Here is a 13,735-nt window from a genome sequence, read left to right on the forward strand (position 1 = left end):
CATAAGGGTCATCTTTATAAAAGGATCGAAGTATGTCTAGCAATTCAATGTATGCAAAGTCCTGAAACTCCAAAATCTTTGTGGAAGATATCTGAATCTCTGAACTACATGAGGCAAGTAACAACTCGATCTACATCCCTACAGTACGAAGAATTTCAGAAGCATACTATCTTTGATGCAAGCTTTGTATACAAATCTTTTGTGAATGCAAGGACCCTAATATAATAGGTTATGGGAATATACCTAAGGCATTCGAACTTCCTAAAGTACTATACCAAGAACAACGAAGTATCTACAAAACAAAGACAAATGGCATGAACCTATCCAAACCTTACTGTGACATTATATTATTACCATGGCATCCAAAATCTTTTGTGGCATTGTAATTGTATACAAGTTTTGAATTCATATACTTGAAAATCGAAGGACAAAATTCATATGAAGAATAGAAGTGTGCATTGTGATCTCAAATTAGAGGAACTACATCTATAAAGGAACCGAAATTGTCATTAGAAAGTCGAGACTTGGTGAAAAAGAAATGAATTATCTACCAAACTTGATAAGGCGTGTACTTGTGAACTCTAATCATCGGAAGCAGTGTTATATCTCCTTGTAGAAATATCTATGTCAAGATCTCTGAAGGTTGATGAAGCATAAGCAGTTACCAAGACTCCTTTCCTATACTTAATAGAAGATTGAATGACACCATGAAGCCAACCTATTTGTATCCTGAAAGCTCAAAGACACCTTTTTGGGTCGTATCCTTGCTTGAAGAACGAAGGACTAAGCTACATTATCTCCCTTCCAATTCATAACAAAAGATCCTTCTATATCAATAAAGTCAATCTGTTTGAAAGGAACCAATACAAAGCAAGCAGCTCAACAAAATTTCTATGAAGGAATTGAAGCACCTTTGTTGAAGAAAGTTGGCACTTGACAATTGAAGATAAAACAAAGGACTGGATCTTTGCAAAGAAGAGGTAAGGTATGGTTGTAGAGGTATGTATTATTTTTGTGTACATTTCATTCACTAGGTCATGGCGATGATCATTTGAAAGATACGGTTTGCATAAATATATTAGAGACTATGACATATAAGAGATTGTTGATATGTTAGCACACCAAGTATTTCATTTCATATGAAGACTAGGTCTTGTGACCAAGAAATAAAAAGGATGAAAAGACTTGTCAAATGGTATCATTAGGGTTTTGAAGCTAACTGATTTACATGTTTGTGGAATTTGCAATCCTTAACATAACAGATCTTGAAGACCTGAAAGAATCTAGGATTTTACAACTAACTCTCTAGTGTGGTTGTAGAAGTTTGCAATTTGTAAGTGGCGAGTCTTGAATATTTTGGCATCTAGTGTTTGTAAACACTAACAAAGGTTTAAATTAAGAAACCCTAGGAATAGAAACCCTAACTAATTGTTTCTGTTGTAAAAAGAAAAACCTAGTTCTTGAGTTTGATAAGAATGACATCATGGTGATATGGAGACAAGGTTGGTGAACAGGTTCAAGATTAAGAGGGAGCTAACCCTCTTCAAAAAGTACCCTACATTTCTTTGATTAATAATATTACTATTTTATCTTTGTACTTTGCCTTTTTGTTCTTTCATAGTTTTCTAATAAAAGTTGTAGGTCAAGTCAAGATCTATCTAAACTTCATCAGCGGACAAAAGAATTGAGAGAACGTGGCAAAGCATGAGAATTAAGAAGGAAAAGTCAATTAGATGGCAAGAAGTTTACCTACCTCAGCTGGAAAGAGGGAAATCTGATTGGTTCGATTGACAAGTACTAATGTTGCTAGAGATACTACTGATGTCTGGGAGCTAATATGATGTGAAGCTTGACAATGGGAAGAAAGTAATATCAACTTCAGTGGGAGGTAGAAGCAGAAATTGACTCTATAAGATCTTGGATGGATACAATATTAATTGAAGATTGACAACAAACCTATAGAACTTGTGATCAAAAAGAAAAAATGACAAATCGTTGAAAAGATCCTTTGGCAAGAAGTTGAAGAGTTTTGATATCATTGTACCAACATTGATTGGTTTGATTCAAGAATATATTGATTGAGTTGACAGTACTGATGTTGATAGAAATACCACTGATGATTGGAAGCTGATATGATTTCTTGGAAAAGCATGAAAGCAAGAACCTTGTTACAAAGAAAGGAGTTGTGAAGGGTTATGCAATCAGCTGAGAAGAAATTTGGCTCCATAAGATGTTTGATGAAACTTTGATGACGTGTTGAAGCTACATGAGAGTTAACAAAGATCCAGGAAGGTCGAAGCTCGTTATGATGTGATGTAGATAGGAGCCAAGAAGCTACAAACAAATCTCCACGGAAGAACATGTAGTCGATGCTTTGATGAGTATTTTTGAGACAAGCTTAAGCTTGTGGTTGTTTCTCCCTGGTTGAGAGGGAGTGAGAATGGACACTGTATTCTCCATGTGTCATGCACTATGGCCAGGACTAACAGCCGTAAGCCTAGTGAAGGCACTAGTAGGGAGAATGGTGAATTGGATAAGCATTTGGGACCAATACTTCTTGAGGAATTGTATCCAAGATAGGAGTACTCTTGAGGACTGATAATCTTTGAGAATTGGGAGTCCAAGATAGAAGTAGTCCTGAGGATTGATACTCTTTGAGGATTGGGAATCCAAGATAAGAGTAGACCTGAGGACCGATATTCTTTGAGGATGGGCGCTATCTAAGATAAGAATAGTCTTATAAGGACATACCTAGTGAACATCCAAATGGGGTATGTGCCTTGAGAGGTGATAGTGGTGTCCAAATGTATGCCTCCCACCATTGTGCTCTGATCTAGTGGAGAGATAGAGCCCATCAGTGAAGGCCTTGCTAATTAGTAATTGACAATGCTAGTTATGATGATGCTTATCAATCTAAATCCCTTCTTCTGAGAATATTTCAATTTGAGAGTATCATGTTGTTTCATTATGAATATCTCCCTATTGAAGAGGGAGTGTTGAAAATGTAACTAGAATCTACAATGATTTAAATTCATCATTTATTATTCTAGAATCTGATTAGAACTAAGCAAAATAGTAGATAATAAAGTCTGATTGGAATAGTAAATTGAAATTACTCAAACTTGAAAATAGTAAAGGTGACGAGTAAAAGGCTCAGTCTAATGTCATCAATATCTAGATTCTAAAGTCAAGACTCAAGACGTTAAAACTGAAAATGAACAATAAACCAAATACTATTAAAAGCAGATTGGTCATCAAATCAGTTGATCCCAAAACCAAGAACCGAAAAAAGATAAAAAAACAAAAACAAAAACAAAAAATAAACAAAACCAAAAAAAACTGGACCAACAAACCAGTCAACCAAAAAATACATAAATTTTCAAATTTTCAAAAAAACAAATAAAAATTCATGTGCATCCTTATGAATCCAAACCATTCTACACAAATATGCAAAGTTTCTCATATATACAGCAAGTAAAGGTGCATATAACCAAAATAGCACCCTGTGCAATCCATCTTTGAACCAAAAAATACATCAACAAAGAGGCTGCAACAAATACCTATATATCATCAAAATCATTGTCTATATTGGGATCCTCATCATCAATATCACCCTCTAAGCATTAAAATAAGATAGAAAAAGCTTAACATGTCAAATCAAGATTTTGTTTGAGTGATGGGTACATTTTTACTAGGGTCATGACAGAGGAGTTCAACAATCAATGCCACCAACATCGAGGTACATAGAGGGCTTGGTGCTCTTAATTAAATGCTAGTTCCATACCCTCATACATGATAGAATCCAATGGAAACATTGCAATCCCCCCAATACTGAAGTCCTGGAAACTGTTCAGTCTGTTGGATGTTGGGTGGGATCTAGAATTTTACTTTCTCCATCTGAAATCCAATGACATTGGAACCACTCTAAAACATCCTGAAACAATTAATGGTAATTTAATCTTTCACTTGCATCCTTTCACTTTAAGAATTTAAGTTTTAACATTACCATTAATTACACAGCATTAGTAGCCACCTAGGGTTGAATATTAGGTTTCCCCACTCGTAAATTATTGTTTTTTGGTAAAATCTAGGAGGGATGCCTAGACATCCCCCTTTGGAGGGGGGCTGCCGCCCACAAGCACCCTTTATTGGGAAACACATCCCTCACATTGTGGAAATGTTTACCCTTGCATTTCCCCGAGTTTCCACAAAAGGGGGGCATGCCATCCCTGGAGCATGGGAAATGTGGGGAGCACGCCCTCCACCATGGGGGACACATCCCCGTGGAATACTGAAATTTTGTAATAAAGTGAGCATCCAAGTGTTTGGGACAGGACATGAACAGAATGCCTGACTCTTCATTATATGCAATTATTCATCAATGCTTGTGCTCACAAACAGCCGTTATATTGTTTCAGTAAGCACCAACGTGTTAAGGAAAAGACCCTCGCTCTCCTGGAGTCCTAAGCAAAAGTGCTTTCTGTAATTTATGTAATAATAAACACAAATGCTTTCCCAGTTCCATCCTCTACTTTAGCAAAGCACCAAAAAACTGCATATTCTCAAAAAACGTACAATAAAATAAAAAATAAAATAAATAAATAAATTTGCATGAAATATTCAAATACATACTTTCAGTGCCAAATCCTACAAAGTGACTTTACATATGAAACAATGCAAACTCTTTCTTGCTATTTAGCTATTGAAATCATCAATAGTTCACAACGTAAGCATAAGATGCAGAGGCTGGCAAGAACAGAGATTACCTCCAAATTAAAATTCCTGCGTATAGCTGTACGGCTAGGATATGAAAACCAAGGTGCCAAGCAATTTGATCCAAAGAGAAATTTTCCAAGGAGATAAAGACTGCTGTATGGTAAGCAATGGTTGGCAAATGTTCCAGGAGTTGAGCTCAGCCTTTCAACATTGCTACCATACAGGAAGCATGGAAAAAGTGTTCCTAATAAACCTGACAAAGCACATTAATTTTCATCAGATCTCCTAATAAATCATGTAATGACACAGGTAGATATAGAAAAATAACTTCCAATACAAAGTATGCATCACTTCACTATTAGAAAGTTAAATCATACTAAACCTAAGTTTTACACAATTCTTCTGACTAATAAATCAAAACATTGAGAGCAGTGAATTTGATGAACCTGTCAACTCTCTGGACTACAGCAACATGATTCATTTAAATTTCACTAATTGTATAAATCCAGAAAGTGATAATTAAGAACTAGGTTAACTGTCGAAAGGGACTGTGTAAAAGGTTTAATATACTTGAATATTGGACAGTACCCCCATTAATAATCACTTTAATTCTACAAGAATGATGACTAATGAAAACTGCTGCGTGTAAATATTTAACCCTGCAAATGAACAGATATGCCAACATTTTGTGCATATTACTAAAGAATTTATATGAAAAGAATAACATGAACCCAAGAAAGAATTCATAAGCACAATGCTGGAAAAAGTATAGAGCTGTTGCATTATAACGCATCATGATTCATGACGAATATCACACTGCTGTAAAAGAGAAATAAGTCATTCAAGAAATTTAGACACATTCATGAAGAGATTTAGTCTGTTTTCTTTCAGACTTTTATCTGATAACTTTCCTGATCAATCAAACGGTGTGAAGTTTGAACAGTACATTTGTCTATATACAGAGTGAAATCGGAATAAAATACTTATAATGCATGAAACACAAGTTCTTCCATTCTGAGACATTAGTGCAAAGCCTAACAACTTAGTAACTATGTTAAATTATTTATACTAAATAGTTTTGACCCTTCATAGGACTATTGCTGATCACAATTACTGGGATTTATCTTAGATTTCCTATAAAAATGAAGTCAAAAATAGCATAAATTGCCACATTATTTTTGAATTATGTAGAGCCTTTTATATTTTATTTGAAGCATGAAAAATCCTATCGAGTTATTCCTAAACAAGCAATCTAATGATCGTGAATCAGAAATTGCCACAATTGTAAAACCATGTACAAAGGTTTTAGACATAAGAAATGAATCCACAGGTACCAACAAGTCTCTGTCCGCAAAATTCGCAAGACTTAGTAAAGTTTTGCTAATGTTAATTGAGTAACAAGGACAGGATATTCAAGGTTCTCAGGAAGCCTTTTACCACATTCCAGCATATAATGCATTTTGACAGACACCATGTATTAAGTATTGACAGATTACTAGCAACTCTCTAGAGTCTAAAGATTGATAAATTGGCAAGTAATTTGTGTTGGCAGCATGCATTATTGACGATATCTGAATCTGGGGTTCTTGAATTTTATTATGTACAGGGAAGAACTAAATGTGGTTAAGATTAAGTAATATATCATTGTTTAATTCAATAGTGGGAACAGTCCATTAAATGGCATGCAATCAGACCAGAGAATAGGTAGGATGAATCCTTTGCCATGTAAAGATTCTTGCACCTTCAAAGAACCAACTATTTCTCATCATCATTTATACATTCCCTATTTTCCAAATCTATACTCTGTTTCCCTGCATATTGAGAATGCAGGTGTCAGGGTTCACACTGAAGTCAAAACTAAGGGATCTATTATAGTCAATTATACATATCATAGACTCTGAGATTAATGATTATGATGTTAAATTGTTAGTAAATAAGCTTTGTATCTGTTATGTATGATATGCAATAAAAGTAACATAAAACTATGTTAATCCCCGGGAAGTAAAACAAGTTTGGCATCTATTAAAAAACCTGAGCATTGGATATATACAAGAACAAATCTGAAATCTGTTATCTGTTATCCCTCTACAAGAACATGATCGTGTAAGCCAGTAATCACTGTTTGAATCCTATACAATGGTAATGGTGTAGAACAGTGATGACTAAGTGGTAAGACCCTCTGTCATTTTCTAGTACTAACTATCAGAATGTTTCCGTGCAAAAGATTTGAAGTCACGCAAGGAAATGAAATCATTTTCCTAAGGTTCATATTCTTACCTTGAAGTGGATGGTTGGATCACAAAGATAAGAACAAGAGTTCAGAAATGTTACCAGAAACCTGACCATAGACAGGCAGAAACCTGGCCAGGAGACCTATCTCTCGTTCCATTCCCATTCCCATTACCACGCAAACACTACTTAGTACATTACTATATGCAATATATATGATACAGAATGGATGATTGTATAATCTGCCATCTATCTTGGTACTTTATAGGCAGAAAAATTGGAAGAATTGACTTGCATGTCCCATTTGATGGGCAGATCCAAGTTTGGTGATTGGGGTCCAGAAACTTCCAGAGCTGGTTTGAGGCATCAAACAGCAGTTTTTGCAGTCAAAACTTTGAAGTATATTTCTCAGCCCCTCAGCAATGTTTTACACACTGAAAGTTTTCTAACAATATGAAAATCACTTCAAATGAAGTTAGTATGCGAAAGTTATGCCTCCCACAAGTTGACCTAACCTATTGACCACCGGGGTACCAAGTGGTTGCCATATCAACCACCACTACTAACACATGTGGGACTAGGTACGTGTGGACTAACAAGAACATTCTAGAGGGTCCAAAACCGTAAAACTAATTGAGGGTAGAGGCATGCAAGAAACCCTAGACAGCTATCAGGCTATGTTAACTATTGGGCTGCTAGGAAAAGATGGGGTTCCATTCTTTAGGTATCGTTTTTGTTCCATACTTGTGTCAAGCATCTACGAGTGGGATATTGAAGCATAATAAAGGAGGTAAAAGATTTTTGTATCAACCATTCAGGCCATGGTGTCCATGGCAACTCCATGGCGAGTTCCCTTTTTTTGTACTTGCATTTCATAACCGAGAAAAACAGAGCAGAGTATAGGCCTCACCTTCTAGTTAGGTCCTCCCATATTTGGTTTCCCGGATCACATATCATGTGCATCTACGTGGATGGTGTGTTCAATTGCTTGTTTCTCACATTTCAGTTTCAATTATTTCCACAATTTCAGAGTTAAGACTTCTGTGATGTGAATCATTTTGTTTGAATTTTTCCGGATCTATCGCGCTGAGTTTTTAGAATCGACGTTTCAAGCCAAGTGTGGCTCATCAATCAAGAATAAAAGATAAGAAATCTGATCGTGACCAACAGTATAGATAGGAGAGAGACAAATATACGTTAAGTCAAAGATGAACGTTAAAGAAATTTAAAAAACAAATTTAATCCATGAATGAAGGAAAACAAAATTAATAATAAAAATAAAAATATTAATATAATAATCATAATTAATATAATAGTGTAATAATATAAAAAATACATAGAATAATAAAAGCCTATAACCCTAAATAACAAAGGTTATAACTATATGTATTAATAATAATAGGAAATGAGTTATTCAAATAATTATTACACAAGGAAAGCCCCAAAATAAAGTAATAATAATAATAAATATAATAATGACAACTGATAACCTAAAAATCAAATAAAGATTATTTATTTACATTATAAATATATTTAATATAAATAATTAAAATATTAAATAATATAAATATATTTATATTATTTAATATATTAATTATTTATATTAAATATATTTATAATGTAAATAAATAATCTTTATTTGAATTTTTAGGTTATCCATTGTCATTATTATATTAATTATTAGAATTACTTTATTTTGGGGCTTTCTTGTTTAATAATTATTTGAATAACTCATTTCCCTATTATTATTAATACATATAGTTATAACCTTTGTTATTTAGGGTTATAGACTCTTATTATTCTATTTATTTGTATATATTATTATTCTATCAATTTTTATATTATTACACTATTATATTAATATTAATATTTTTATTTTTATTATTAATTTTGCTTTCCTTTATTCTTGAATTAACTTTATTTTTTAGACGGCCTAGAGTATGCCGTAAAACTGCTTCTGCTTGGCTAAGAGCTCGTCTTCCTCGGACGTAAGGAAACAGGTTAACGGCCCAAGACCCAGAGGCATCTGGCAGGAGTGAGAGCCTGCTCCCGATTACGGACCACCAGCAGGGTTATGCCAGGTGGCGTGGTTTTCCTATTTAACAGTGATGAGTCAACCCAGCGTTCGCGGATAGCAGCCAGAAATGGCTGTCCTCACTGTTGGTTTGAAACCTGAGTTGATAGGTTTTACCACCTTCGGAAAAAAAAAAAAAAAAAAAAAAAAAAAAAAAAACTTTATTTTTTAGATTTCTTTAACGTTTATCTTTGACTTAACGTATATCTATCTATCTCCCATTTATATTGTTGGTCATGATCAGATTTCTCATCTTTTAGTCATCATCATGAGCTGCACTTGTTGGCTCGAAACATTGATTCTAAAAGCTTAATGTGATGGATCCAGAAAAGTTCAAACAAAATATTTCCATAATTTTGAGCACTATACTAGTAATATTAAATTTAAGAATCAAGATAATAAACTATATAATAAAAGATTTCATAATATTGTAAGATCTACCATAATGAATTGTTGCAATGGAATATCCATGGTAGTTTAAAAATCATATTGGTATCAGAGCAATTTTCTTTGGGGTTTTGTAGGAAATTGTAAAATCCAAAAATTGCCTTCAGAAGGGAGTCTCAAAATTCTAGCCATAGCAAATGAGTGCAGGTGTAACAACCCACAAGATGAGGTACAGGAGAGATTTTCAAAGTTAAAAGAATAATTCATTAATATATCTTGCAGCATGGCCCTGCTCATGGTGGCTTTACGGAACGTGTTTGGATCTTTTGGGGAGGTTGGTGGCTCTAACTCAAAAGTTGGATCGAATGAGAGATCAAAAGATAATGAAGACAAAGAAAGGGAGTTGAAAAAAGAGCCAAAGAAAAGGCAACCAAGTTCCAATATTCTCACCTCTTTGCAATCTATATTTAAAATGGAAGCAAAAGTGGGCATCGGACCCTACCAAGGTGAGATTGATAGTGTTAAGTTGAATCATTGGTTAATAGTTAGAAGTCTATTTTAATGTCCATCACATAAGAGAAGAGGAAAATATTTCATTTGCCCCAACTAAAATTAGAAGGTTGTGCCCTAACCTAGTGGGAAAGCCACATGGGTAAAGAATAATTATACACCCTATTGGGTATATAGAGGCCCAGTTGAATTGTTGGAATCACTTTAGGTAGAGACAAGGGCAGAATGTGTAAGAGCAAACTGAGTTAAAAATGGTGATTATGTTAGGTGTATCTTCCAAACCCCAATCGTACTCCTCCAGAATTTGGGGGGTCTACATAGTGATTTATGGAAGCAAGTGATGTTCTTTAAACTTAGGACGATTAATGAGGCATGTGTTACAAGCACAATACCTGAAGAATATAGGCAAAAAGAAAGGATAGCCAAGTGGTTGCAAACAGAAAGAGCACCAAGATGTTTCCAAGGAGGGAAAGGAGAAATGGAAAAGAAAGAACAAGAAGACAACTGTTATTGCACATAAATGCAAGGATCCAAACAACCATTGTAACCTTTGTAATACCCATGGTCACACCAAATATTAATGTTGGAATCTACATCCTAAGATGAATCCAAAGAACCATATGAAGGATGCCAAGAAGAAGAACCTACTATCCATGGATTCATGTAACCAAGTAGAGCGTAGATTATATGTAATGGAGAGATTCTCTGCATTATGGTACAAAAGGAGGTTATAAGTAGCCTTCATCAAAAGGAAGAGAAGAAGATGACTAAATTACTTCATATTAAGATCAAGGTCAAGAAGACAAAGATGGATGCTCTATTCAATTCCTATTCACAGGCCAAACTTATAGTAGAAGATCTAGTCAACTATCCTAGATTAGAAGTTCAAGATCATCCTAACCCACATCCATTGGGACAAGTAAATAAGGCAAAGCTCAAGGTCACTAAACAATGTAAGATCAAATTTGTTATGAATGCAAATTATATTGATTAAGTAGAGGTAGATGTAGTACCACTAGATGTGTGCTTGCAAAACCCTACATGAATATGAGGGATGAAATCATCATGAGGAAAGCAAATCAATACCACCTAATCAAGGATGGGAAGTCTTTAATGGTCAATGCACAAAAAGATAAATCCATAATCTCTTTGGTAAGTGCTAACCAAGCCAAGAAATTGATCAGTTCTAGTAGTAAGTTTGTGTTATTCTTCTTAAGAGAGAATCAAAGAAATAATCATTCTATAAAAGTGAAGGCATCTCTGGAGGAACATACTAAAGAGCAAAAACATCAGTTGGAGAGTCAATGTAGGCATACAGATATGTGTTTCGAGAGCCTAAAAGGTTACCATCTAAAATAGCATGACTCGTCCTCCATTTATGGAGTTGCCTACAGATACTACCCTATAAGGGTCGAATTCTTGGGTTGCACATGCAATTAATGGATTCACGGAACACAAATGTGCAGACTAGCAAATTCATATGCCCCAAGCCTGCAAATTATAGTTGAAAGTGCATATAAAATGATATTTGTTGCCACTCGTCTAGCCTTTGCCTCTACCTTGATCTTTTAGGGACATCAGTACACGCCACACAATTTTGATGAAAATGCCTAACCCAAGCCTGAAAATATGGTAGAAAAAACTTAACATGCCTAATCAATGATTTTGCTTTGAGCGAAGGGTATAATTTTGATACGACCATGACAAAGGAGTTCAACAATCAACGCCACCAACATTGGGATACATATAGGGCTTGGTGCTCTTGATTAAATGCCAATCACAATCCCTCATACATGATAGAATCCAATGAATATGTTGGAATCCCATCGATCCTGAAATCTTGCAAACTATGAAATCTGTTAAACTATGAATGGGATATGAAATAATATTTTCTCCATATGAAGTTCGATGAGGTTGGAACCACTCTCAAACATCCTAAAACAATTAATGACAATGTTAAAAATTATAGTAAAAAGTTAAAAAGGAAAGATAAATTAATTGTCTAGGGAACGCCTAGGTAGCATCCTTGGGAGTCCCACTGTCAAGCCCTAGAGTTTGGAGCGCCTTTAACTGAGGTGTGTGCCATGGTGACATCTCCATCGCACGATTTGCAACAAATATATCGCAAGAAATGTGACGAAAGAGGATGTTCAGCGAGGGCAAACCAACACGAGGTGTCTAAAAACCGACACTTGGGGTTTCCATTGGGCGTGTGGGCAGTTTGGTGGAATGATGGATGTGAGTGACTAAGCACCTAACTTGGCCAAGCGATGGGTAAAAAGGCCCAAGACGAGTCCTTGAGAGGCAAAATGAGCAACCCAAGGCATGGGCCAAAGCACCCCTAGACGAGCGACCAAACAATGGGAGGAGGTCAGCCCAGGGCATGTTAGGCCGAGAGGAGGGAACCATGGTGGAACGAGTGGTGGGTCGAGTCCCCTAAAAGAGCAACAGAGATGGAACAAGTGACGAGCCAAACGTTGAAACCATTGTTTTTAAAACCAGCCGGTTGGAATCAGTAACCGGTCAAACCGGTCAGTCAGCAAGGCCACCAGTCCAAATCGACTAAAAAACCCGGTCAGCCACCCCATTTCGCCAATTTTGAGCCCTAACCGGCCGGTTGGAATCAATGACCGGTCAAACCGGTCAGTCAACAAGGCCACCAGTCCAAACCAACTGAAAAACACGGTCAGCCACCCCATTTCGCCAATTTTGAGCCCTAACCGGCCGGTTTAGGACGGAACCAGCCGGTTTGTGGTCAAACCGGCCGGTTAATTGCCACGACTGCAAAGGACCCACGCAGTGATTTATCCAAGATGGTTAGGGTGTTTTGGAGGGAAAGCGAGGGTCCTTTCCCTCCAAAAACACCTTCTCCAAGCCTTTAGGAGGCCCTTCTCCCTCTCATTTGTCTCACACATGTCATTTGGAGTATTTGTGAGTTTGATTGGGAGCTTGGAGAGTGTTGAATTTTTGCTGGAGTAGTGGAACAACAGAGAGTTTAAGCTAAGTAGTAGTCATCATGCCTCCAAAAGCCAAAGATACTGCATGGGCTCATTGTGATGTGATTGATGGCAAAATGATCTGCAAATATTGCCAAAAATCCATTGAAGGAGGGGGTATTAACAGGTTCAAGCAACACTTAGCTGGGATAGGAGGCCATGTAAAGCCATGTGGAGCACCAAATGAAGTAATAGGGCAGAATACCTTCAAAAGTTTGAGACTCAAGTCACTAAACCAATAGAGAAGTTTGTAACTGCAAAGTTTGAGAGTCGAGACTCAACCAATTGAGTTTGATCATGATGACTCATGAGAAGTTTCAAGTGATAATGTTGATCACTATTATCATATATGTAGACTTGAGTCTTGTAGTAGGCCATTGGCCCCATAGTTTGTAGGCTTTTTTTGCACTCTAGAGGCCATTTAGAGCCTCATTGCTTATGTATTTTGTCGATGATATGTATTGCACTCGGTGCCATTTTGATATATTCACCTTTACATGGTATATAAATGAGCAAACTTTGCATATCTTGTCTCTATTGGCTTGGAATCGTGATTTTAAATCTTAAAAATAGTTTTGTTTCATTAAAAATTAATTATTTAATGTATTTTTCTAAAACCAGTTCGTTTAGACCTAACCAGTCCCGGTTCGACCAGTTCCGGTCGGTAACCCGGTTCATTAGTTGGATCGGTCCGGTCACCAATTCCGGTTTTTAAAACATTGGTTGAAACGATCAATCAAAGTCAGGTCAGCCAAGTGGAGTGGAACGACGTGGTAGAATAGCGAGCACGTCGTGTGGGCAAGTTATGTGAGTGCTTGGGTGA

The 13,735-nt window shown here is 36.1% G+C and overlaps 1 protein-coding gene across 1 annotated transcript in view; it reads right to left on the reverse strand.

Annotated features, from left to right (window-relative positions):
- The window catches only part of LOC149160143 (cell number regulator 8-like), a 50,692-nt gene that overhangs the window by 21,316 nt on the left and 15,641 nt on the right, over window positions 1–13,735 (reverse strand). The window contains exon 2 of the mRNA XM_089436635.1: window positions 4,767–4,969. Within this exon, the coding sequence (XP_089292761.1) occupies window positions 4,767–4,969 (203 nt within the window). The remainder of the gene's footprint in view (window positions 1–4,766; window positions 4,970–13,735) is intronic.

The sequence above is a fragment of the Pinus tabuliformis genome, chromosome 5_2 (assembly GCF_031772625.1).
Source record: "Pinus tabuliformis cultivar Carrire ecotype Pingquan chromosome 5_2, CPIR1, whole genome shotgun sequence".
Lineage (NCBI taxonomy): Eukaryota > Viridiplantae > Streptophyta > Pinopsida > Pinales > Pinaceae > Pinus > Pinus tabuliformis.